Source organism: Fulmarus glacialis, unplaced genomic scaffold (assembly GCF_000690835.1).
Source record: "Fulmarus glacialis isolate BGI_N327 unplaced genomic scaffold, ASM69083v1 scaffold6456, whole genome shotgun sequence".
Lineage (NCBI taxonomy): Eukaryota > Metazoa > Chordata > Aves > Procellariiformes > Procellariidae > Fulmarus > Fulmarus glacialis.
This window is the reverse complement of record NW_009218639.1, coordinates 8,196-32,732: the sequence shown is the minus strand read 5'-3', so window position 1 is coordinate 32,732 and position 24,537 is coordinate 8,196. Positions and strand designations below refer to the sequence as shown.

Sequence of the window (24,537 nt, the reverse complement as noted above, 5' to 3'; positions counted from 1 at the left end):
GGTATCCGCTTCCCGTCAGCGGGGCAGGGCCCGGCGGTGGCTCTCGGAAATCAACATGGCGCGGCCTGGGCGAAGGGCCGCCAGCGGGCTGGGGCTCTGCCGGGGGGTTCGGAGCGGGGAGAGGTTCCGCTACAGCCAGTCCCTCGGCCATGGCGGCGTGTTGCGACGGGCACTGGTTTTTTTTTTCGTGTCCAGCCCTTCCGTGCTGCCCCTGCAGCGCTTCCCGAAAGCGGGGTTGTCGGTCGGTGCCGTGTTTTAATCAGTTGTGCAACGTAACGGCGGAATTTTCACTGCTTCCACGAACGAGGTCTGCCCCCTTTTAACTTGCTGGATGTGAAATTGATACTGGGGAAATTGGTGTTAAAGTATTCTGTTTTTTTCCTTTCAGTAACTGGAATGAGTCCTTTGTCCCCGTATTTAAACTTGGACCCCAGGTATTTAGTACAGGTGAGAAGGCAGCTTGTTTTTATTGTGTTGAACTCGATTCCATTGTTTCTATGTTCATATGTGAAGACCTCAAAAATCCTGCAGTGCTGTGCAGGGTGTACTGAAGTCTTGAACTGGCGCACAGTTGAAAGAAAAGATTTTTTTCAGTGTTGTTCCTAATAAAGGCTTGCAGTGCCATAGCATCTAGGAGAAGAAAACCAGTTTTAATATAGAGGATAAGTAAGGCTTTTGTGTCAATATAAGTCTGCCACTATTGAAAAGAGGAGGTCTCCCTCCCTACTTTGAGGCATATGGCCCCAACGCACCCTTGCACAAGTTCTGGCATTTGTCACACCCTCCACTGAGCCCCTTCAACCAGTAAGAGCAGCCAGAAACTCTCCACTCTTTGATGGATTAACTTTCTGTACTGTGATGAGTTTGATCAGTTTACAGAGGTGTTCAGCCAAACCCCAGATCTGATACAGGCTTTGTCACCATATGAGCTGTCATCACAGCAGTGGCAAATTTCACACCACTTTCCTTACGTCATTTCCCAGCTGAAGGGAGACCATCATGAGGTAGAGCTTTCCGTTTTATTCCACGGAATAATGTAGCTATTGTACTTACAGAGCTTAATATTAGTTAACATAACATGGCGTTAGTTAACCTAACATGGTGGCCTGTAGGCCACCATAAGGAAAATAAAATAATTTAAAATCCTATAATGTTTTCCTTTCTCAGCAACATTAACTATAGCCGAAAAAGTTTAAGAAAATCATTAAGACAGACATCCTTACTGAATTAAATTTAGTTAATATTTTTCTATATATTTATATATATGGCTTATATTATCTGAGAACATTAAATTTAGCAGAAGTAGCACTGAAGGTCAACAGTTGTATAGTGTCTGCTAATCTGTGTGCCTTTTGTTTCATGGTACACCGGGTCACTGCTGCTTTTGTAAGCTCTGAATGCCATTCTGGGGGCTGTTTTTTGTATTTCTCTTTCACTAGAAGCTGTTGTAGTCAAGATTACAACGTAACATTCCCATAATGGTAGAAAACAGGGGATATGCCTTTGTTTGAAGTGGATTCACTAGCATGATTATCTTGCCTGCCATTGTTGAGTGGCCGAAAAAATGCTAAGCGATTATTTAGACCTCCTCCGAAAATACCCTCTAAACTTGTCTTGTTTAGTTAGTACAGTATATCTGGGAACATGTTGGTGTTAAAAATGGTATAACAGAGTTTTTGTAACAAAGCACGTGTATACTAATAGATTTTTTTTAAAAAAAAAAAGCTTGCTTTAAAAGAAAGGAATTGGCATTAGTGTCATGAGTAACTTATAAAACAGTTCTAAAAATACTTATGACATAACACTAGAGGCTACAGTTCGTGTTGTAACACTTCACTGCTCTTGATGTTTAGCACTAGCAAGAACATTGAAATAAAAGGGAATTCTATTTAAATGCAAGAAAATTTTTTTTTTACTTGAACAAGTTGCCCAGAGAAGCTGTGGGTCTCCATCCTTGGAGATGTGCAAAACCTGGGTATGGCCCTGAGCAACCAGCACTAGCTGACCCTGCTTTGAGCAAGGGGGTTGCACTAAACAGTCTTGCAGGTCCCTTGCAACCTTAACCATTCTGTGATTCTAAGAATTCAAAGGAAAAGACGTAGCTAATATTTTAAAATACAAGAACTTAAATTATTAGCCTTTAAAATTGGTTTATCTGTGAAGGTGTGCGTGGAGGGGTGAGGGTCTCCTGTACTTAAAGACCATCCATTTGCTTTCAGAATGCGAAGAGAAGGTCACCCTTATTGTTGAGAATCATACATTTTGATCCTGGCCTTCCCATATAACAAATGCTACAGCGGTACTCCTGACTTTAAGACCCACTTTCTTTGTTAGGCCATTAATGCAGGCAAATGTGCAATGCTTTTGTTACCTTCAGCAGGTATCCATTATAAAATAGCATGCCAGGCTTTGTCACAAACCTAGAGGATGGGCTTCCTGGGTTGTTGTCTCTGTAGCAACATAGAGGTTATATACAGATAGCAGTTGCTTCATCTTGCCTTTTTGGACAATAGTGAAAACTGTAAGAAACTCCTAACTAGTGTACACACTGAATTTCTCCAAATATCTAGTTACAGGGAAGATAGAAACCAGTTTATTGACAAAGTATTAACAGTTTTAGAAGCTGTATTTTTTTTGTATTGCTATCCACGTTTAGTCCCAAGTATGGACTAAGAAAACCCCTTAGCATACAATCACTTGAGCCTGCAGTTGTTTCAGTCATATATCAGTTAAATGCGGGGTGAATAATACTATCACTGGAAAGCACAGAAGCATAAAGAGGTCTTATTGCTTTAGCACCTTATCAACTTGTGTGTATCTTGTCAATGTGTCATACTGAAAAAGTGCTTTGGCCTACCTTATCTCTACAGATATACTAGTTATTGGCCCATTTCTCTAGCCTTTTAGACCAATCTGATTTAGGAGAAAACAGGCCTGTCCCTGTGGGAGAAAGATGCACAAGTAAAAAAACTATCAACTTCACATATTTCATGCCTGATCATCACTAGTTTTGAATGTATTCCTTGCTTTTTTCATGTCTTCAAAATACATCACTTATTTCAGTGCAAGGAAATACTTCTTTCGGTACAAAGGCAGTTTTTCTTTAGTGTCAGAAATGGGAAACCTTAATGCATTACTGCATCAGTATAGGTTGCTCAGTGAGGAAACAGTGCTGCATAATCAAACAAGAAGGTTTTTAGAGGTCAGTGAGTCTTGTATTGCCTGCTGCAAGATATAATAAATAATTAAGCAAATAGTGATTTTTTTTAAAAAAAAGAAACAAACCAACCAACAACCCACACAATATGAGTTCCTTGGCTGCCTGATGTAATTTATAAAAACTTAGGACAGCTAGGAAGAAAAAAAGCTCCCAGTCAGTTTATCTTTTTAAAGTCTTTTTTCATTCTTATTAAAGTATACACATAGTATATTCCATCTCTGTGCTAGTGTAGACAACAGTTTTCCAGAAACACTGGTTGTATCTGTTTTTTCTTTAGTTCGTTATATGGATTAAAGAAAAAAATTTTAATATGGCCTACATTTTGAAGCAGGTACACTTGGAAAATACAAAGGGGTGTGTGTGTTTTGTTTTGTTTTCCCCCAGGATACAGATGAGTTTATCTTGCCCACAGGAGCCAACAAAACTCGAGGCAGATTTGAGCTGGCCTTTTTTACCATTGGAGGATGTTGCATGACAGGTAGGTGGTTGTGTTTTTCACTTTTCCCAGCTGTCCAGGCAACACCTCTGTACTACAGTAATTGACGAGACTGTAAACGTCTTGTTCGGCAATCTGGTCTTACCTAAACAGCTATTTGACTTCAGTCTATACACTGAAGTCTGTTCTCAGTATTTGCTTCTAGTATTGTTCTTTTTGTTCCTCTTTCTTCTTCTTAAAAAGTAATAATTGATATTATGCTAACTAGGGGCAGCATTTGGTGCGCTGAATGGTTTGCGACTTGGCTTGAAGGAGACGCAGAATATGGCATGGTCAAAACCTAGAAATGTACAGTAAGTGTTTAATCTCAAAAAAAATACACCTTAGTGACAGAGTTGTTTCTTCCAGCTTGTACAAAGTTAGATCTGAATATACTGCAAAAATAAATCTATTTTTGTGTTTTTAGTGGGGACAAGTAAGAGTCAGTGTTTGTCTTCATCAAGTTATGAAATATTTTTAGTTATAATGATGTTCAGTTCAAGCTCTTTGCTTTTCATTTAGTGACAATTGGTATGTCCTCTAACTTACCGTAAATATTTGAGAATAAATTACTACTTTGATGTTTACTAGAAATCTACTTCAAAGTCAAAACAGTGTTTTTATATGTTGAAGTATTCCCAGAAGCAGCACAATTTGGTTTGAGCTATTTTTTGCTGTGACTTATCTGAGAGCAAGTTCTCTCTTCTTTCCCAAACTTTCCAAAACCAGGAAGAGATTAAAATGCAGAAGCTTGACCTGCTTGGATTTGCATTAGGTATGACATAGGTGCGTGCTGCTGAGCAAGTGTTGCGTGGTGGAAGTTGTTCCGGATTACAGCGTTCATTAACACCCATGGCATTCCCATGTTTTCACCTTACATGATTGTTTCAAAGAACACAGTAAAGATAGGAACACCTTTTTTTCCTGCAGTATGCTTCTCCTTCTAGAATTATTGGTAGTTTAGACATAACTACAAGAAAACTTAAGTGCCTGTGAAGGAGACATAGGAAAGTAGAGGAGTGAAATAACTGGAAGAAACCATTTTCACTTTCCCAGAATACTTTGGGAAAAGGAAATTTTAGAGGAGGAATTTAACATTTCCCAGTACAGTTTATACTGGCTCTGCTTCTTTTAAAATATTGTTTCTATATTCTTCATCCCCTTCTTTACCATCTCTAGTATTAAAGAGAAAACCAAAGTATTCCTCACTATAATTATGACTCTTCCATAATGTTCTAGACAAACAGAATTGTATTTTCTGTATTTGGAATGAGCAGAGTCAGACAAAAACATGTTGTTAAGCAAACTTTGATGGGTCGAGCCCAGCAGGTGGCAGTCAGTGTACATGCTGCTCTTAGTCCTTGCCCTTCAAGGGAAAAGGCCTGTTGAAGGTCATCATCTTGAAACAGTGTATTAAGTTCCGTGTTTTCCTAATCAGATGCAGGGAAGAGACTTGCCTAGCTGGATTTCCTTCAAATTTATCCTTAACTTATACAGATTTTTTTTTTTTAATTATTATTTTGAATTTTGCTGGTAATCCCCTGTCAAATATCTCCCAGTATGTCATGGTTATTAAAATTACGAATTTTCTCATCAATTCAGAATTAATGTAATGTTAACAAAATGGGGGTGGGGGTTGTCATTAGGGCGAGATTATCAATACCCTAGCCTCTTGATTTTTTTTTTCTCTTGTTTCAAAGTGAAGTTTTCCATTATTGTTTAGTTCGTTACCTAACCATATTCGGTAATGGCCTGGGTCTCCTAATGAAAATTATAAAAAAGGAAAAGTAACGGAAAATGAACTCAAATCAGAAGGAACATAACATGTGACACTTTCATTGCTTTCAATGATAAACTAAGTTCCAGTGGTAGTCAGCTGTCCAGAGCAGTACTGTGCCTGTGATAGTGTTACACTGCTGGGAGATAAAGATCAGTCATCTCTTCTGGCTGCTGTTGTCACCGTTCTGGAGACAGCTGATGCCAAAAAGAAGTGGCATTGTGCTTCCCTGAGAGTGCGCTAAAGATTTGCTTTCCCTCTTTAGAGCTAGTCTGGAAGCATACATACAGAAATACTCAGAGTACTTTACCTTTTGTTGGGTGCTAAGTTTGACAAATGGAAGTGCAGAAGATTGCCTGTTTTCTTCCTGACTTGCTTTGGTTCAGACTTGCTTTTCATACCCACTCCATTTGTTCAAGCATCACCCTGTATTGCTTGCACCTTCTAGAAGAGCACTCTAGCTTTCTTGGAGCTTTTTTACTCAGTTAAGACAACGTAAGTGTATCAGTCATTCTCGGTAGCTACGTGTAGTCACTGTGTCAGCAACATTTACCAACTAGGGTTGGAAAGTCATTTGAAGCGAAGAGATTGGATTATTGGTGAAGTGCAAGTTTGACATGAAAAGAGAGAAAGATTTTCTTAAGACTTGACAGGACTAAATATTTGCCTTCAGTATTGCCTGCATTACTATTTGTAGTATGCATGGTAGAAAACTATGTATTACCAAGCTGCGTGCTTTTCCTTACTCTTTTGTTTTGAAGGGCTTTTGGTTCATTATTCCAGTTTTATTAATCAAATATATAGTATAAACATATTACATCTACTGTCATAAACACTGCCTCAATGTAAACACAGAGAGCTAAAGGTTTTAATACCTTTTTAACTCCTTTATAGAATTCTAAATATGGTGACAAGGCAAGGAGCGTTATGGGCTAACACTCTGGGATCTCTGGGTAAGTAAACTCGTTATTTGTAAGAAGAACAGTTTAAAGATGTAACTGTTAGATGAGAAAGTGTATTCTCTAAATTTTCATTCTGAAATCCATCAGGAAAAACTGTAGGTTTTTTTTCTTTGGGACATGAGGGCATTTCAGTAGACACTGAAAAGAAAATTAAAGGCTAAAATAGGATTTGAAGCATAAGTAGCCAAAAGCCTGTAATTAAAACCCAAAATTTTTCATATATTACAAACAAGAACTCTAGCTATGGAATAACAGGAATAACTGAAAATTATAGGTAATGCTTATTTGTTAATAAGTTCCAGTTAATTCACAATTTATAATTGAATACTTCTGAAATAACTTTAGTAACCTAAGAAGAGACTCAGTGGTCATGTGAGCAACTGCCTGGTGTCTGTTTCCAGTTAGAGAGTCAACAAAATGTTTATCTGTAGAAGATGTGATAGTGACTACAAAGATTTATCCTTTTATGGTGGTAGCTTAGCTAGAAAAATCACATGTGATACCACCCACTTTAAAACTAAACGTTGCTTATAACTAATACATGTTAGAAAAAAGAGGAAAGAAAATGATCAAAAGCCAGATGTGTGAGAAAGAAACTTCTGTGAACTGAGGTTGGGGGGGGAAGGGTGGTGGGAAATAAAATCAGTTACCTCAAAAAAAAAAATTCAGATGATTTCATAAAAGTCAGTGGAATAACTAATGCTCTAGAGAATACAAGCTCTTTGGCTTCTTTCTCCCCAGTCTTAAAAGAGCAAAGGGTGCTCAGTTACTTTGAAAGGAGAAATCCAAAACTGATGAAATTATTTTGAAGAAGATTAATGATGGAACTGATTGCCCCACAAAGTGGTAATAGAAGAGAAATTAGCAATATTTAAAACAGAGATTACGTCATGTTATAACCCAGTCTACATATATTTGAATTTTGAAAAATGCATCAAAGCATAGGCTAAGTTGCATTTATTACATTTTGTTTCAGTCTTATTTCTAAAGAGTAGATTAGCTTGCCATTTAAGTCAGACATCAGCTTTTGAGGCATCATATAGAGGCCGTGGTTAGAGATGGGATTCTGAACTACAATGAGAATGGCACTTTTCATAGGAGATGCATATTGCCTAGTGAGTTTTATGACGGGGTTTTGCGGGGGGGTTGGGTGTGGTTTTTTCCTTTTCTTATTTTCTATTCCAAATCTAATCAAAACATGTCTGAAAACCGAGATGCAGGCACACTGCAGTTCAAGGTTCCAGGTTAAGTGACACATTAATAGTTTTTTTTCAGCTGTGTTTGAAGGAAGATTACTCAAGAAAATGTTTGTGCATTCCAGTAACAAATTGTTATTTTTCTTATAAAATACAGCCTCCCAAGTCACGGAGTTAAGCAGAACTTGATATTTTGGGATTTGGTATAGCTCTCCCTTGTTCTAGCTACCAGAGAGAAGTTCCTTTCAAGGAGCTGAAGTATTTTTGCATATTATTTCAGTTGTGCAGCATTTCTGTACCTCAAAGATTCCTTTTGTCACTACTGACAATTTTTGTCATTCTGTTCCTGAACAGAGGTAGCAACATCTGTGTTAAACTTTTAAAAAAATGTTGTTGAATTCAGCTCTTCCTTCCCCTCATTGTTAATACCACATGCTACTAAGACAAGGTAAAATACCAATGCCTATGCTGAATGGAGAAAGATGCTACTGTTCAACTCATCAACATTAATAAGGTCGCTTAAGAAGGATTTACATGCTTTTTAGCAGAAGTAAAGATTTCAAGTTCTTGGAGAACAAGGGATGAATTCAAGTGGCATGGTGTCTTTATCACTTTAAAATGATGACATACTCTACTGTTAATTGTCAGCATGAAATATGATTATATCATGAGGGGTGAGGATGGGGGTGCCTTCTCCCTTCATCAAAATGCATAGGTTATATATGCATCCACACTAACAGCCCATGCATTTCTCTTTCTAATCCTTTCCGGGACAGTCCCCTAAGTTCTCCCAAAGCAGAAGACCCTTCAGGGACGAAGTTTTCATATGCAGGCAGAGGTGACTTGGCTCTAAATGTCAAATCCCAAGCAATCTAATAGTCATTTATAAGGGAAATGTAGCCCATTGTACTCCAGCCCTTGACAACATGATCCGAATGCTGCACTTAACTTGCATTTCATCTCGGTCACACATGGGCAGCAATTTTGTCTGCTACCTAGAAAGTGTTGTTGGGTTTAGTTTCATGCCATCCACGGTATAAAGCCTGCCAGTACAAAGTTAAACCCTCAAAAGTTTTTTAAAACAAATTTGAACTAGCAAAATGGGCTTAAACTTCAGTCAGTGCTTTATATCACATATTTATCACATCTTGAGGCAGCACTAGACGTCATGAAGAATGCTACTTTATAACCAACTATAGCTAGAGAAAGAAAAATTACCTCTGAACTAGAAATAGGTCTGGAAAGAAACACCAAAGACAGGATTTGGCAGAGGATTCCCCCCCTTTAAATAAACAGAAATTCTGTGGTGCAGAAGCGTAGTCTAAATAGTTACACCGAGCCTGGATTCTAAGCCTTGTGTCTCAGAGAATGGGAGTTTTAACTTGAATTTTTTAATACGTTTTTCTTTCCCAGCTCTACTTTACAGTGCGTTCGGAGTCATCATTGAAAAAACACGAGGTGCAGAAGATGACCTGAACACCATAGCTGCTGGAACCTTGACAGGAATGCTATACAAAAGCACTGGTAGAGTAGCAAAATGTTTCTAGTTTTCCTCTTCTTGTGCTTTATCCTAGTTATTAGGATTCTCATTACTTTCACTAAATACTATCCCGCTCTGAATATTGGCGGTATAAAAATGGTACACTAGTAACATAGAACTAGGATGTAGGGTTTTTTTGTAGCTCCAGGTACTATCACATGAATCACTTGTAATAATTTTCATCTTGATGCAGTCAAGCTGTGTCCTGTGTATTCCTTCCCCCCACCCACCCCCTTTCACTTTGGAAGGTAGTTCCCATTTGCCTACATCCACTCATGGACTTGAGAAACTATTGGTTTTATTCCTGCTATACCTGAAAAACATGGTTAAGAATCAGCTGGGTATGTACTTTATACAATCTAACTAGAAATCTGAGTAAACATTTGAGTGTTTATTCAGTGTGTAACAGACATAATTTGGCTCTCATGATTATTGTTAGTCCTGTGCAAGTTGGAAAGAATCCAATTTAATTCAGCTGGAATTTTTTTTTTTTTTAAAATGCAAGTTTTCCTCAAGTAGTCTTAGCTGTGTGAAAAACAACGTGTGGGTTAGGGGATATTGAACTAATAGGTCTCAGTTATCTGTGCAATGCAGTAAGTGTCTTTTTTCAGCTAATTGAAATAATTTTTTTTAATGCCAAAAAGGAGAAATTGATGCTGTCTACTTCTGAGGTTAAGCAACAATAACTAGAAGTATTAAAATAAGATTACCTTTTCTTAAGCATAAATGAAACAGTGGTATTCATCCAGTACAATCCTAAATAGAGTGTAAGGCAAAATTACTTTCCAAATAAGGGTTAATTTAAAAAAAAAAAAAAAAAATCACTCTCAAGAAAGTGAAAAATCAGGAATTCAAATTTAACATGGTTCTCCTTTTTTTTCCGCTTAAGACAAAAGATTTTGGTAAACCAGTTTTACAAATTCACATCATTAAAGTATGCAGAAAGAAACTAATATATTTATAAAGTTATTACTTAGCTGTTTGTGAAACTGTTGTCTTGTGGTAGGACTCTAGTCTTTGCATAGTGGTCAAAACCAACAAACAATGTTATTTGAGAACACCATGGATTTAAGGTTAGTTTGCTGATGCATACTGAATTGTTTGCAGAAGAGAGGGTCTGAGCTTCATCAGCAAAATGCCTGTTAACACATATTCCAAGCTCAACAATTGGAGGGATCATCTTTTTTAAAGGACTACTGGGTACTGCAGATTGACATTACCACAGGAAAAAAAGTTTAAGTACCTCGGTAAAGGTTTAGCTGTATGATTCACCTGTATTTTACTGAGGAGATAATTCCAGAATTAACCTATGTACTTTTGCATAACTGAGCCTTAGCATCTTAAAAGTGTTCCTGAAGGCCAGCTTTCTATGTGGAGCAAAACAGTTTGAGAAGTCGTATTTTTCTGTTGGCCCAGACTAATTGAAACCAGAAATAATTGGCTTGAGCAGCCTTCATAAATACTAGCTTGTGCACTTAACCTTGCAAGAGCATATAGCTCTTATTAGGAATACTTATTTGGGATCTCTTGAGTGATATGCCAGATTGCTAACAACAGCTGGATAGGGTAGCCGTACAGAAGTCTAACATTTTCTGTAGGAAGTTACGATTAAGAAGGAGAACTGCCATCCTACACTCCAGCAGAAGCTTCCCCCTTACCTTTCAGAAGTATAGAGCTGGCATTATATGTAATCTCTTTTTTTGGCACAGGGCAGCCATGGATAACTACTCCAGTCACATGCACAGTCATCTGACGCTACAAAAAATTTTCTTACCAGAGCACAGTGGGACTTTTGTTTTGTAATGTAAGATCTACTGAGCAGTGCTACTTTATCAGTAGCACTGATAAAGGTGAATGTAGTGAATAAGTCTATTCATTACAGTATTGTATTTCAGGTATGTGTTGTGCATATGAACTGTAGTGCACAGAAACTCTGAAGAAATAAATTTTTCACCATATACAGGAAATTTGAGTGGCACAGTAAACCTTAGAGGTCAAGGATTAGTTCTGGAAGTGAAAAGGATGATACATCTGTTTGAAGAATTTAATTCCAGTCTTATTTTCCTTTTTTTTCTTTCATGCTCCGTCCTCTTGCTGCTTCTCCCATGCTTCCTCTCCTGTCACCTTATGCCAGAATGCCCTTCCTAATTCTGTATGGTAAAGCTTCCCTCTAAGTTATGCCTTTACCCAGCATCAATACATATTTACCTAAAAAAGTCTTGAATATTTAAACCATGTGCAAATGATCCATTCACATCTGTGACATATATCAAGGTTGTAATCATTTCCTGTGTTACACAGAATGCCACATTGTGTTGGCATTAAAAAAGGAAAATCTGAAAGCCATCAGGGACATTTCTGTAATAAATCCACATATTTTAGTGTCGGCTGGAAACTCCCACAAACCCACCATTTCAAATCAAGGCTGTTCTGTAATCCACAAAGGGTGGATACAGAGTTGGAGGCAGTGCTGTTCAAACGCTCAGTGTTCCCACTTCCATCATTCCTGTTTTGTAAAGAGATCAGGAACATATTTAAGAAGAAATTGTAAAGTATGGCAGGTTTTTTATTATGACTTTCTGGTTCATGTTTAAACAGAGCACTGATGGAGGAGTCACATCAGCAACCCTGCTGTGCTTAAAAATACTCTTGGGTACACTACAAAGCCTAGATTGAATTTCTGAAACAAATGATTAAGCCTTTGCTGAGGGGGATGAGTGGACAGGAAAAAAATAGCGGGAAGACTTTTTGAAGGCAAGATTTGTTGCCCCAAACTGGTCCCAGTTTTCACAATTTGTCCTTGTAGAGGTGTTAAGCATTACCAAAATGCCAGCAGTCAAACAAAAAAGGCTTTCGAAAATACCCATGTTCTAAAGCCATTAGACTGTGAGCAGTTTTGTGCAAGGCTACTTAACACAGCTTGTGTGTGAGAAGATTAAAAAGTCTGCAAGTGAGGACTGTGGAAGCTCAGCTCTCCTCTGTTCACTGGAAGTGGCGTTAGTCACTGAAAGTTCCCCATTGCAAGTGACTAAAGCAGTTAAGTCCCCAGGACTTCTGATGGTCCTCCTTGGAGTGAGTCAGATACTGTTAACTTGACATTATAAACCAAGTGTTAGCTGGAATCCTCTCGGCATACTGTATGGCTTAGGTTAACAGATGTTGAATTAATTTTAAAAGTAAAACTAATTTGAGGAACTTTGAAATAGCACACTAGTTGATCCTTTGACCAAAGTGATCTCTAGTTTTCACATTTGTTTGAAATGAAATTTAATACTAAGATCACTTACTAGATTTTAGCCCAAATGTAGCAGTGTGAGTACAGTATTAACTTGTTACACTAGGCTTGCAACTTCATGGAAGCTGCATTTTGAGCTCACAACTTAAACTGAATGTTGTGGGTAGAAGTTGGGTGACAGATGAAAGAAAACCCTTTGTGTTCCTTTGCCAGTGGCGTATGTAGTAGAAATGTTGTTGCAACTTAGTCAGTCCTGTTTGAGTTTTGCTAAAATGGAGTCCTTTTAGCAAATCCTAGGTCCAGGAGGACGGCTTTTCCATCTAATAAGATACTATTCTTTATTCGTCAACTTCAAGCAAAGGCAGAAATTAAGATCTGTTATGCCAAGTTTTTTCTGATAAATGTTACTAAGCACAAATACTAACATATCTTAAACAAATATTTAGCCCTCTTGCAGGCGTTTTTAAACCCCTTTTCTAAATCAAGCCTCTTTAGTTTGTTTTCTCATAATTGTATTAGTCTCTGAAAGTAGCAAAAAATGAAAAAGATGATTGTCGGTGTGTACTATGTCACTATTGCTCCCTCCCACCATGAAAATGCACGTGGTTCCAGTCACCATGTCACAAAGGTACAGCTGGCTGAGGATCTTACAATCCTCCTCAAGCATGCAGGATTGATCACTCGGGAAAAAGATACTGAGCTAGGTGGGACTTTGGTCTGACCTAGTGTCTCTTCCTGACAGAGACTTTAGTAAGCAAAAAAGTTAAATAACCTTTACCTCTTATCTGAGGGTTACACAGGTGGTAGATGTTCTTTTTCTTAGATAATTTTTTTTTCCCCTTTTGAGGTTAGGGAAAACAGGAACAAAAATAAAGTAATGCTTTGGACAAACTAAATTATTTTGTTTAATTGTACTTCTGTGCAGTAGGAACCCGATATTAGATAGAGCATCTCATGCCTTTTGCACAAGAGACGTTACATAATTTAGCATAAAATGGTGTGCATCTGAAAAGAAGGGAACTGCATGCTAGCAATAGCTGAAGGGAGTAGTTGTCATTTTAAGACCTCAGAACACAACCCTGAAAAGTCAATACATTATTAATTAATTAAGAAAGGCTAAATGTTTTATTGCTAGCAGTAAAGTCTGGCCAGAGTTGAAGAACAGTTTTGTGACATTCAGTGGGTAAGAGTTCAGGGCAGTTGTGTTAGCTAACTACTTCTTGAGCTATAAAAGCCTCTTCCCTTTGGGCTCAATCTATGGTTTTCTTTGGGCCAGACACTGTTTTTTTCTTGTTTCTGTTTGGTGGGGAGGGGGAAGGAGGAGTTTTTTGCAGATTGCTGCAGGTAAGGCCCTTGGATATCTTAATTTTCTGCACATTTGGAGAAAAGCAAGTAAAGGATTTTCTTCTGAACTTTGAAGTTCAGAGCTGTCAGGCATTTTAGAAATTAAGAACCTCTGTTAAAACCTGCTTTTAACCTAACAGATCTATAGGACTATTAATCAAATGGTGTTTAGTGAAAGGATTTTGTTTCGGGTCTGAAATAAGAAAGAGATAAGGGCAAACTACAAGCAGGCACTACGGGTAATAGCTTGTTGAGGCTTTCTTTATTACTTGAGGGCTGATGTCTAAGAATACGCACGGCCAATGAGAGCCCGGCTCTGCTAAGCAAAAACAGTGAACTAAGTTCTCAGTGCTGCAGGGATTTGCAGGGTTCTTGGTGCCATTTACAGTAGCCGAAGTAGTCTCCTGTCAGTCAGGTGCTGCTGCTTTCACTCAGTGAGAAAACAGGGAATTTTAATAATGTTTGCAAAGTAATTTCAACAGCTTTAATACTTCTAAACTTGTATATGAAATTGCAAATTCTTACTGTTTTTCTAATTTAGCCTGCACACCACAGTAGCTACAGGAGATTTTCCCTGTTTCAAGCTTTGTTGTTTCCGTATTTTAACCACAATACTGTCTTAGCTGCAGCAGTATGAAAGTGGAACATGCTTTTCTGCAATGTATCTTGTTTCCAAAAAGAAGTTTATCAGTTTCCTCAGTAATTTCTGTACCCACAGACTTTGCCCACACTTGCAAGATTTCATAAAATTACCCCCATGGAGCAGCAGGAGGAAACTGTTCAAATTTTCTACTGACATAGGACCACCCATAGATGTTCAAACAAATGTCTGCCTGATGGTTCAGAGGGTCTGGTTGGCTACCACTATGCTTGAATTTGGAGCAAAACTGAGGTTTCCTTGTACATTTGAAAAGTCAAGGCCTTTAAACCATTTAAAAATATTTTTGTTCCTGGAAGCCCTAAAGGAAGAGAAACTGTTTACATTCTGAATATCTGAGAGAGATGGGAAGACAAAAAACAAACAGCAACTTAACTATTACACTTGTTTTATTTGGCATAAATATGTGGGTCTGGGTTTTCAGTTAAGTTCAGTTTTCTAATGTTTGCTGTTGGATGGTTCTTGCTTTAAACATCCCAGGAACTATCCTAGGATGGCGGAGCAACACATTCTGAAAATGGAGACAGTAAGGTCCTAAATGGAAGATTTTGCCCTCATGTTATGCAATACAGATAATGGTTTTACCTACTATACAAGTCAAATTCAGCGTTAGGAGTGGATCATGCCATGAAGAAATGCAAAGCTGCGCTATTAGAATGCTGTGCGCCATTGCATAGTGTACTTTGAAACCTATTTTAAATGGGCAGAAGAGGGACAATACTCTATACTGAAAGGGTGCAGCAGCTAAAGCCAGAAAACTAAATTCTCATATAGAGAGAATCAGATGTACCTTTGGAAGCCCATAGCAGTTCTCAACTATTGTGCAAGTTGCCTGATCTCAAAATACCTGCTTTCAGAAATGTCTGTCAGCTGGAACTTCAAGTTATCTTACTCAGACATGCAAGATTAGAGGCTTATGACCATGTTTCTAGCAGGGTTTGTCAAGGCAGACATGGTATCAGAGGCTTGCAGAGAGTGATTGCAAAGGAGGGGTGGGAACATGTTCTATCATGCAAACACAGCTGGGATGGGAGTGGAGAATTTTTTTTTTTTTTTTTTTTAAGCAAGGTAATCTTCTCAGAGGGCTTAACATTTCCTGCCCAGCAACTGGGCTGCATTCTACAGTGCATTACTGTTTGAAGTCTGCCACAGACCTGGAGGTATCTACTCAAATGCAAATCTAACCAGTTAGGGCAAGGAAAGGTTTTTTACCTTTTCCTTTTTTTGTAATTACTGTGAGAGTTCAGAAACCAGGTGCAACTGCTACAAAACAAATTACTGGTAAAATTTTGTAGCAGAAGCATAGGGAACCTGGTAAGAAACATCTTACATGTTTTCTTCTTGGATTTTTTTCTAACTCACTCAGTAATACACCTGTACCAACTGCACAAGTTTAGTTCCTGTTCGTGAAACAGACTTCCACTGAAACATCTTCTTCAGCAAAGTCCCTAAGTTATCTGCAAGACCTACAGACTGCTTCAGGCCCAGTGGTTGACATTTTATAAGTGGATTCAGAGCTGCTATCCTCACCTGGCTGACGTCAGCACATAAAAATACTAACTTTTTTTGTGTTAGAAGCAATACATCTTAGCAGCACTAGGTCCAGGTCTGCATGGATGCTAGAAAGTACCTCAGCTATCCAAATTAAAGAAGATACCTTTCTTGTACAATCCTAACTTCCCAGAACCTGGAACCAGGCTTGATCAGCCTCAAACCTAGCTTTCTTCCATAGGAAGAATAGGATTTTAAGGGGAAAGGAGAGGAATTGAACCTGGGGGCTGAGGGAAGAGTCTACAGGAATAGTCATAGCTCTGTACTGCGTTGCGTTCTATGAGAATGTTCCATGTTTCATGCATTTCCCTGTATACCAGAACTGTTAGGAGCCTTCTTTGGGTTTTTTTTCTGTGAGCAATTGCTTCCTAATATAAACAGCAGAAAATCAAGCTCTCTAATGTTTTATTCTTTTTTCCCAAAAGTAATGAGGAGTTAGTATTTTTACAGATTATCTCAAATATTTGTTTTGCACAAAGTGTCCTTTAAATTTCACCTGTGGCGTATTGCCAGATTGCTTGCACATGGTTAGTTCTGTGTACCCAGCTGCAACCCCTTCATATGAAAAGCTTTTTGTGCAACAAATTCAGGATGAATTATCAAAAATAGAAGTCTACATTTGCATTCCTAAATCCTGTTTAGGCATGTAGGTGCATAATCATAAGGAAAGCATATGGCTTTCCTTAGAGCTGTTGAGTTCTCAACAGTGAACTCAGTTAGGCTTATATCCCAAAAAACCTTGAATTGTCACAGCTGGTCTGGCAATGAAATTTCTAGAAACTATGGCTAGACGTGAACTCTAGTACCAAGTCCAACTTCTGCTATCACTTCTGCAGCTTCTTGGTTTCATTACGTGCCTGGGCAATGTGAATAAGTTTAACAGCTCCAATGAAACCCATCTGATTTTGCAGCACAGGTAATGCAGTCTCAGTCTAGCTGATGCCAACAGCTTCTTGCCCCACTACAAGCCTAAAAGCAATTCTGTGAGACAACTTTATGACCCATAATGGAAAAAAAAAAAAAAAAAAAAAAATCACTGATAATAGCACTGAGATGCATTTCTTTTCAAGTTTGAGGAACCTGAATTCCACTGTCAGTTTTACCAATAAAGCAGGCAGGCTTTATCTGGTTGTATGCAGAAACTGGCCTTGTTCTATATACTGTACACATTATCTAACTTGCTTCAGCTGGGATTGATAAACATTCCAGAATCAAACTCAGTGAAGTTTTCCTAGTGTTGAGGGTCATACTCTCGGGTGTTCCTGTGCCTTTATAGTGCTCTCTGGGAGCTTTACCAAGGCACTTTCTACTACTGAGGAATAGAAACATTCTGCTGTTTAGTAAAAGTCTACTTCTGCACCGGTACACCACAACCCTCATATGAGTGGAATGGAGTTGTGATGCCATCTGACTCCTAGCTCCAACCAGGTGTGCTGGCTACTGGTATTAGCCAAACTTGCCCTGTATTTTTACCTTCACAACTTGCAGAAGTGTCAAGTCTTGAGTGACCAGTAAAAATAAAAAAAAAAAAAAAAAATTTTAATCATCTGTGTGACTCAATTTTTGCCATTGCAAGATGATAATTTTGAAGATTAATAATAGTAAGAATAAAGAAAGTTGTTCAATGTATACCCTAGTAAATTCTTGCCAGTTGATCCCTTTCATCTACTTTTTGATTTTTTTTCAAAAGGCTTTAAAATTCCAAAGATACAAAAGCCATGCTACGTTCTGCATGATGGCCCTCATGAATCTCTGGCACCCAAGGTCGTGTCCACATCAACTGCTACTGTGTTCACTTATTTCCTTCCTGCTCTTTCTCCTGCCCCCCAAACCTATTTACATAACTGGTGAACATGATTACCATTCCTTATCTGAAATGCTAAATGGAGGAGTTCTTAAGAAAGGAAGAGATCATATCTGTCTGTAAACACCTGTGTTGAGGACAGATGGAATAGATGAAGTAGGACTTGGGAAAAGCCAGCTTTGCTTCAAGTGTAGTGATTCACTCAGGCAGTAGTGCTAACATAGTTTGAGAGGAAGTCATACCAGCAGAATTAGTGTCAGAATCAGGAATGACCTTTCTTGAGCCTGGCAGCAGGTTTGAGGGGAGGGTGGAATTAGCACAAGTACCCTGTCTGGGAAGTTACTCAAAAAAGAAATTAAGATGTGTTTCATTAAGATGCCTCTGGATTTGAACAGCTTCTTGGCCATTTCCTCGGATGTAACTTTAATGGGTTTTAATCTCTTTTTCTTTTTCAGGTGGAGTGCGTGGGATAGCACGAGGTGGTATTGCAGGTCTGACGCTTACTGGCCTCTACGCTCTCTATAACAACTGGGAGCACATGAAGGGCTCCATAGCCCGGCAGTCCCTTTGAGCAGGGCAGCCAGCGCTGGACGGAGGACACGCTTGCATAGTCACCAATCCAATCAGTTGCGAGATCTGTTTGGTGCCCTTTGCTATTTTATTTACAATTAGTGTGAAACCAGCTGTGCTGGGAGGAACCTCTTGACACCATGTAGCTGGACTGGCCCTTTCCTTCCCGCTAGCCAGCCGCTGGAGAGGCAGCAATGTTTGTTGGACCTGCAAGTGAGCAGAGTGGCCACCGAGATAGAGTCTCCCTGACACGCTCACCAGCTAGCCCTGGGCCAGAGCTACGAGGCATGCTGAAGTCCCATAGCTGTACCTGCTGCGCTACCAGGTTTGTTCGGTTGCGTGTACTACAACGATAGCGCTGCGTAATAAAGTCTGTGTCCATAGAACTATTCACTGCAGTCTTTCAACATGCATCACCCGGCCCGGCAGTGCCTGGGCAGCTGGAGCCTTCAGCAGCAACTGGCACAAGGCAAGGCTTGTTATTCTGGCAGCGCAGGGTAAGCTGTAAGAAAGGACGTCATCACTAATAAAAAGGGTGGTACTTAATGCAATGCTGTTTCTATGCTTTGCTGTTCCTACTACTGATAAGACAAAAATGTGCTGCATCAGGTGACTCTTATTTACAGTTTCATGTGGAAGGACCAACATGATAAAATCCTGGGGGAGTTAGCAGGTGAGGGGGCTGATTGTCTCCTAATGCAAGGTGATGGTGAGGCATACCAGGGCTTGACTTCACTCCCTTACTTGCCCTAATAAATAAGGAACTGGTTGTTTCTGGATGAGGTACAGTTGCTGCTGCAGAACAGCTGCCAGAAAACTTGGGTGCTCCTGGATCTCAGAACTTGTTTAGCCAACAGCTAGAAACCAAGCAGTATAAATACTCCTTTCATTGCCTATTACAGGATTTTTAATTAGTGACAAGCTTTTCTCCTCAAGTGATGTTTGTAGGTTGTTGGCAGAATGAAGAGATGCGATGAACCTACACCTTCTCCAGTGTTAAACCACATACCAAGCATTGTTTGCAGGTAAATTAAACAGTAAGTTGTGAATTAGTTCAGTAAAGAGAGTTACTGTGTAACAGCTCATTCCTTCAGTTTTTAAATAGAGTCTGTGAACAATTAAACAGGTCTGAGACAGTATGAAGGCAGGGCAAGGGAAAAAACAAGAAACTTGCTTCTCAGTGGACAACATGATGCAAAACAAGAGTTTACTTTACTTGAATTCTGCCTCCTGAAACAGCTCTTGATAACTAGTTGCACTAAAGAAAATAGAAACAACACAAAAAAGCAGTAGAGGGAAGGTGGTAGCTCTTACCTTCCTCTGAGAAAAAAATTCAGCTTTGTTGAGAAGCCTCTTTAGAAGGAGGTGACCTCTGAGACTAGCTTTTTATAGAGCAAGTGCTCTAGCTAACGAGCCTTCACAGTTGAACTCAATTAGCTTTGCTTGGATACCAGGTCAAAGTAGATGCTTTATGCCAGCACTTAACTAGATGTAGCATAAAGGAAAGGAAACAGGTCTTTTCTCATGCGCTTTGTAAATGCTGTTTCTTGTTAAGCCCTATGTTCCACTGTCTTTTAGTGGGCTGTGTATTACTGTTGTGGTGTCAGAGCTGGACCTTCTAGCATGCATTTTTTGAGGGCCATGCCACCAAAGAAACTGTCCTACTCACAGGCTGCAGAAAGGTGACATAGGCACCAGCTGCGCAGTGCTGTTGGGTGGGACATCAGGAAAATGCGTGCCCTTTCTTCCTGAGCTGCTTTTTCTCTCCCCATTGGCATTGGTGAGTTCCTCCCCGCCACCCATGTGTTTCCGTCACTGTTAATAGGACTTACACTCCTACACACTTGACAAGGCTGGATGAAGGATTGATAGCCAGTTTGGGGGCTGATGGGGGGGGAGGGTTGCTTTTTAAGTGTCAGGAACTTTGCAACATGTCTTTTAGTTTTGCTAGAGACTTTTTCAGGACTGAAATATGACCCAGGAGCTCTCTGCCCCTAATTGAAGCGGGAAAGCTGTGAAGACCTAAAGTCTTTCCTCCTTCAGGTGCACTGGAGATAATACAGGAACAAGCTTTCGTAGGTTCAAAGTTGCCTTGAGGCTAGGCTGACTCTTGAGACAACTTAGCATGTTATCTGGTCTGCAGTAACCTCAGATTTCCTGGAATTGCTTGCCTCAGGCAGAGCTGAGTGCATTTTTCTGAAATGGCTGTGTTTTTAGGGCTATTAAAAGCTTTGGTTCATATCTGTACATGGAGTGATCCATAGCTTGAGCTATGAAATACAACCAGCACAGAGGCAGCAGCGAGGGAGGTGAATTGTAAGTATGGAATACAGAGAACATCTTTATGATGTTCTATGTCAAGACTTACTGTGTTCACAATTTAATGGCGAACAATCAGTATAAAGTTTCTACTTAAAGCTGTGACTAAAAGTATATGAGTTCAGAAGGAATAAAAGGAAGTAAAATCAGGTTGCAAACAGGATTTGGCAAGCCACTTGCAGTCCTCCCGTGCAGTATTACATAAATGTGAGCACGGGAGACCTTGGCCATCTTGAAGAGAGGTGTTTTATCCTCATCCAGTGCCAGTCATGGCATCTAGTTTTGCTGATAAATCTGAGATAGCTTTCCATGCTGTGGCAGCAAGTGAGGGAGTCTGAGACAACAGGTATAATGAAAGCTTTTTGAATCTTGTAAAGCTGCTTTTGTGTAGTCTTTGGAACGGAGAAAGGCAATTTCACCATTCCCTGTCAGCAGGTGACTTCTCTTACAGTTGGGGTAATTTGCTGAAAAATCACTAGGAATCTCCAGCTTCCTCAATGCAGCAGAAGCTGCTTCTGAAAACAGGAGTGAAATGTATTCTAGGGCAGAAAAATGATCCAGTGTTTATAGCTTGTTTCCTCTGACCTAAAATGGGACTGAAAAAGGAGGGCGGAAAATCGTTTTTTATGCTTTAATAGCAGGTTACCCCTGTGCTTAATAAATTCTAGATAGTTAGGAAATTGGTATGTTTGAAGTGGAGCGTTGTGCACTCTGTGAGTATTGGCCTGCACTGTTGAATGCCAGGCACTGCAGGGACACAAAAGGGTACTACAGCCTTTTTTGGTACATTCACGGCATCATTAATACCAGTCTTGCGTTCTGCTCGGGTGTCTTCCCCCGCTGTCAGCCACCCTCTCTCCCTGTCCTGGGAGCGCCGCTGCCGGACTTGCACCACAGCAGGTTTGAGCCCGCACGCAGCCCTGCTGCAGGGAGGTACTCGTGGGGAAGGACGGACGCTTCTGCTGCCCCTCGCGCCTCCCGCTCCTGTGTTTACAAGGCTCTGCAGTAGGGTTGACTCACACTATTAACAGACTCCACGTGTGTGTCTAATAGAGGAAATGGCAGTTTGCTTTCTTGACTCCCCTAGTCCGTACCGCAGCCTGCACTGCTGCCGTAATAACTGCCTGTCAAGCTCTGGCCTGTCCCCCTCTCCTCCACTGGCTGAAGTCTGGGGCACTGTCCCTTGCTGCCCGCAGCAGCTCTCGGGGACAGGGACGTAACAGGCCTTCAGCAGGCATGCTCTCGGCTTGCGAAGTCTCACGCCTGAAATTAGCCATAAAGCTCCATACTTGCACCAACGCATACATTACATGACCACAAAGCACTTTTCATTATTTTGCACAGAAGCAAGTTAGGAGGATTGATTTGTTACAGAAACTCAGCTGAGGGAGAAGCGAGAGGTAACTGCTCCAGCTCCACAGGGAGGGAGAGAAGTAGAATTGAGCATTTCAGAGAGGACCCCATTCCTCAGGGCAATCCAATGAGCTCAGATTGCTCAAAAAAAGGTCTCCAAATGTTATCCAGAGAAGATCCAGAAGACTAGCATTCTCTGCTCCAGCTACTCTATGTTCCTTGTCTTTGGAAGGCCTGAAGTATTTTTCTCCCCGTCCTTAAAAGCTATACTCGGGATATATGTTCTGCACGTGGCTGCTTCTAACAAAGAACCTCTAGTCCATTTATAAAAACTGCACGCACGCCCACACATGAAATTTAAGGTATGGTGGGTGAAAGCCTGCCAGGCCCAGCTGCATGCTGTCTCATGAGAATGTTCTCTGAATGCTACAACGCAGCCTGGATTAAGTCACTTCTACCAGTTTGAAAGAATGGAAAATCCTCAAAAGAAGAACAAAATATGCAGGGAGTCTGCTGTTGAAAAAACCAGGAGAGCAGAAGAGCCAGGGGAGCAGCCAGACCAGAGATGTTCTACAGCCATGGGAGAAGAGGACTGAAGGCTACTAAAATCCATAAATCCTCCTTATGTGTTCAAGAGTGGTAAGAAACAAACATCATTTTGTCTAAATCTGTGTTTCTTACAGCAGCTGAGTAAAGGCCAGGTGATTTAGACATACCCTCCGTGTGTCCAGGGGCTTATGTTTCAGTGCAGCGATTGACAGGAGTTACCCGTTAGGTGTGCCTGGCTTTGACAGCGGGGCTCTGCGCAGCTGCGGGGACTGGTGAAATACAGGACCCACTACGGGGAAGGAAGCACAGCTGCAGCAGCATCCACACAGAAGTTAACTAGGCAACCTGGCACAGCATTTTTTGTTAACCGTCTTGCAAAGGACACCAAACCACACCTTTGGTTGCAATTATTTTTTAATGGAAAAGACTAATCAATGTTTTACATAAATATCAATTAGTGATAACAAGTCAGTTGAGTAAGTAAAGGAATACATACCCCCAAGTTTTAAAGGCTCATAATGAACTGACAAAGTAGCACACAATGACGACTACAAGGAATTATAAGAGGTGGGCTGCACATCAATCACCTTCATTAAGTTCAACTGCTAATCAAATTAGGCTATTATTGGAGTTAGTCACAGTGCAGTCTTCCCATGCAGCAACAAGGACGTGTTCAAAGGGGAAAGTGAACTTCAAACACATCTTTCTGCTTCCAGCAGAAAGCCCCGACAATAAAAGTGCAAAAGCCTCAAGTGGTCCACTGATGTTCAGCCCTTCCGGGGTCTGGTTTCAGATGCGCAGTGTCCCCCTCTCAGACTAGAAACTTACTGTGAGTAGAAGCTGCACCAGAAACTATGTAACTTCACAGTTTTTCATGCAAGCTGACAGGCGTGATCCACGTTTCCATCTAACATCTCCACACTCCTTCCTACGGGCTCAAAATGCTAAATACCTGAAGCGGTATTGCTCATTCTACGCCCACAGCTATAGGGATCAGAGTTACTCGACCCCACTTTCATATGCATAGTAACATGGAAATCCACCACTTAAATATCTTTAAAATGGATCAGTGGGAGCCATGCAGTTTGCTGAGTTAGTGTTTCCCAATTAAACAGCATGACATCAATCTGATGAGAAGGCACCAAATTCTCCACATATTACCTTTAAATATTATGTGGCTAAGATGCCTGCTTTCCAGTGGTTTAATTAATGAAAGTTCATTACAAATTATCTAAAACTAGCAGAAACTTACACATTTCATCTTACAGCTTTTTCAGTGAAATTCATATAGTTATTAAATGCTGGGGACATGGTAGGGTCTGATCTACTGATGTATAAAAATTAACACCCTACCCTGTTCTCTGAGTGGCTCAAAAATTTGCAAGAAAAGTTTTCATTCAAAACTAAGTTACCAATTCTCCTGTCGCGTGTCAGGTCCCATAAATTCATGTCTTTTTCGAAGTCTGGACTACACATACTCAGCCGGGAGACGCACTAATACAAGATGCAAATGAAACCTTTAACGTTAGCAACTGCAACTGCTCAATAAAAGAAATTGCTTCCAAATACAGCCTAAGTTTTCTGGCAATCCCAGTAACCTGGAACCTGACTTGTGACAAAGTTGTAGCAGCTGAAAGGAACAGCAGCACTTCTAAAGTCACTGCCAAAGGTGGACATGTCACAGCACCAGGGAGATTTTGCTTTATACTTGCACTGGCTTCAACACACTTCAAGTGACAACCCATTAAAGAAGATTCACGTAGTCCCATAACAGATACGAATTTACTAACACCTCTATAATATCAGATTGCCTATGCTCAGTGGGTTTACATTTCGGAATTAATCATAACAAAAAGGCATCTTCTGCACCGTAACTCTGTTATATGAGTAATCTTTCTTTTTGTTATAATTTTAGAAGAAAAAGCAGATGGCTAAACACAAACACAAGAATTCAGCTGGCTGCAGTCACTCAGCGTGATGTGCG

The 24,537-nt window shown here is 40.0% G+C and overlaps 1 protein-coding gene across 1 annotated transcript; it reads left to right on the top strand.

The window, feature by feature from the left end:
* Window positions 1-394: 394 nt before the first annotated feature.
* TIMM23 (translocase of inner mitochondrial membrane 23 homolog (yeast)) lies at window positions 395-18,877 on the top strand. Its single transcript, XM_009580088.1, has 6 exons — window positions 395-447; window positions 3,605-3,698; window positions 3,925-4,009; window positions 6,367-6,425; window positions 9,044-9,154; window positions 18,218-18,877. Exons 1-6 carry the CDS (start codon window positions 397-399, stop codon window positions 18,331-18,333), a joined length of 516 nt encoding a protein of 171 aa, XP_009578383.1. The 5' UTR covers window positions 395-396; the 3' UTR covers window positions 18,334-18,877.
* Window positions 18,878-24,537: the final 5,660 nt, after the last annotated feature.

Bases quoted from the DNA above. Each gene is read 5' to 3' on its own strand.
- TIMM23 (XM_009580088.1), top strand. From the start codon at position 397: ATGAGTCCTTTGTCCCCGTATTTAAACTTGGACCCCAGGTATTTAGTA. The intron at 448-3,604 runs GTGAGAAGGCAG...GTTTTCCCCCAG, and splicing joins ACCCCAGGTATTTAGTACAG to GATACAGATGAGTTTATCTT. The intron at 3,699-3,924 runs GTAGGTGGTTGT...TATGCTAACTAG, and splicing joins TGGAGGATGTTGCATGACAG to GGGCAGCATTTGGTGCGCTG.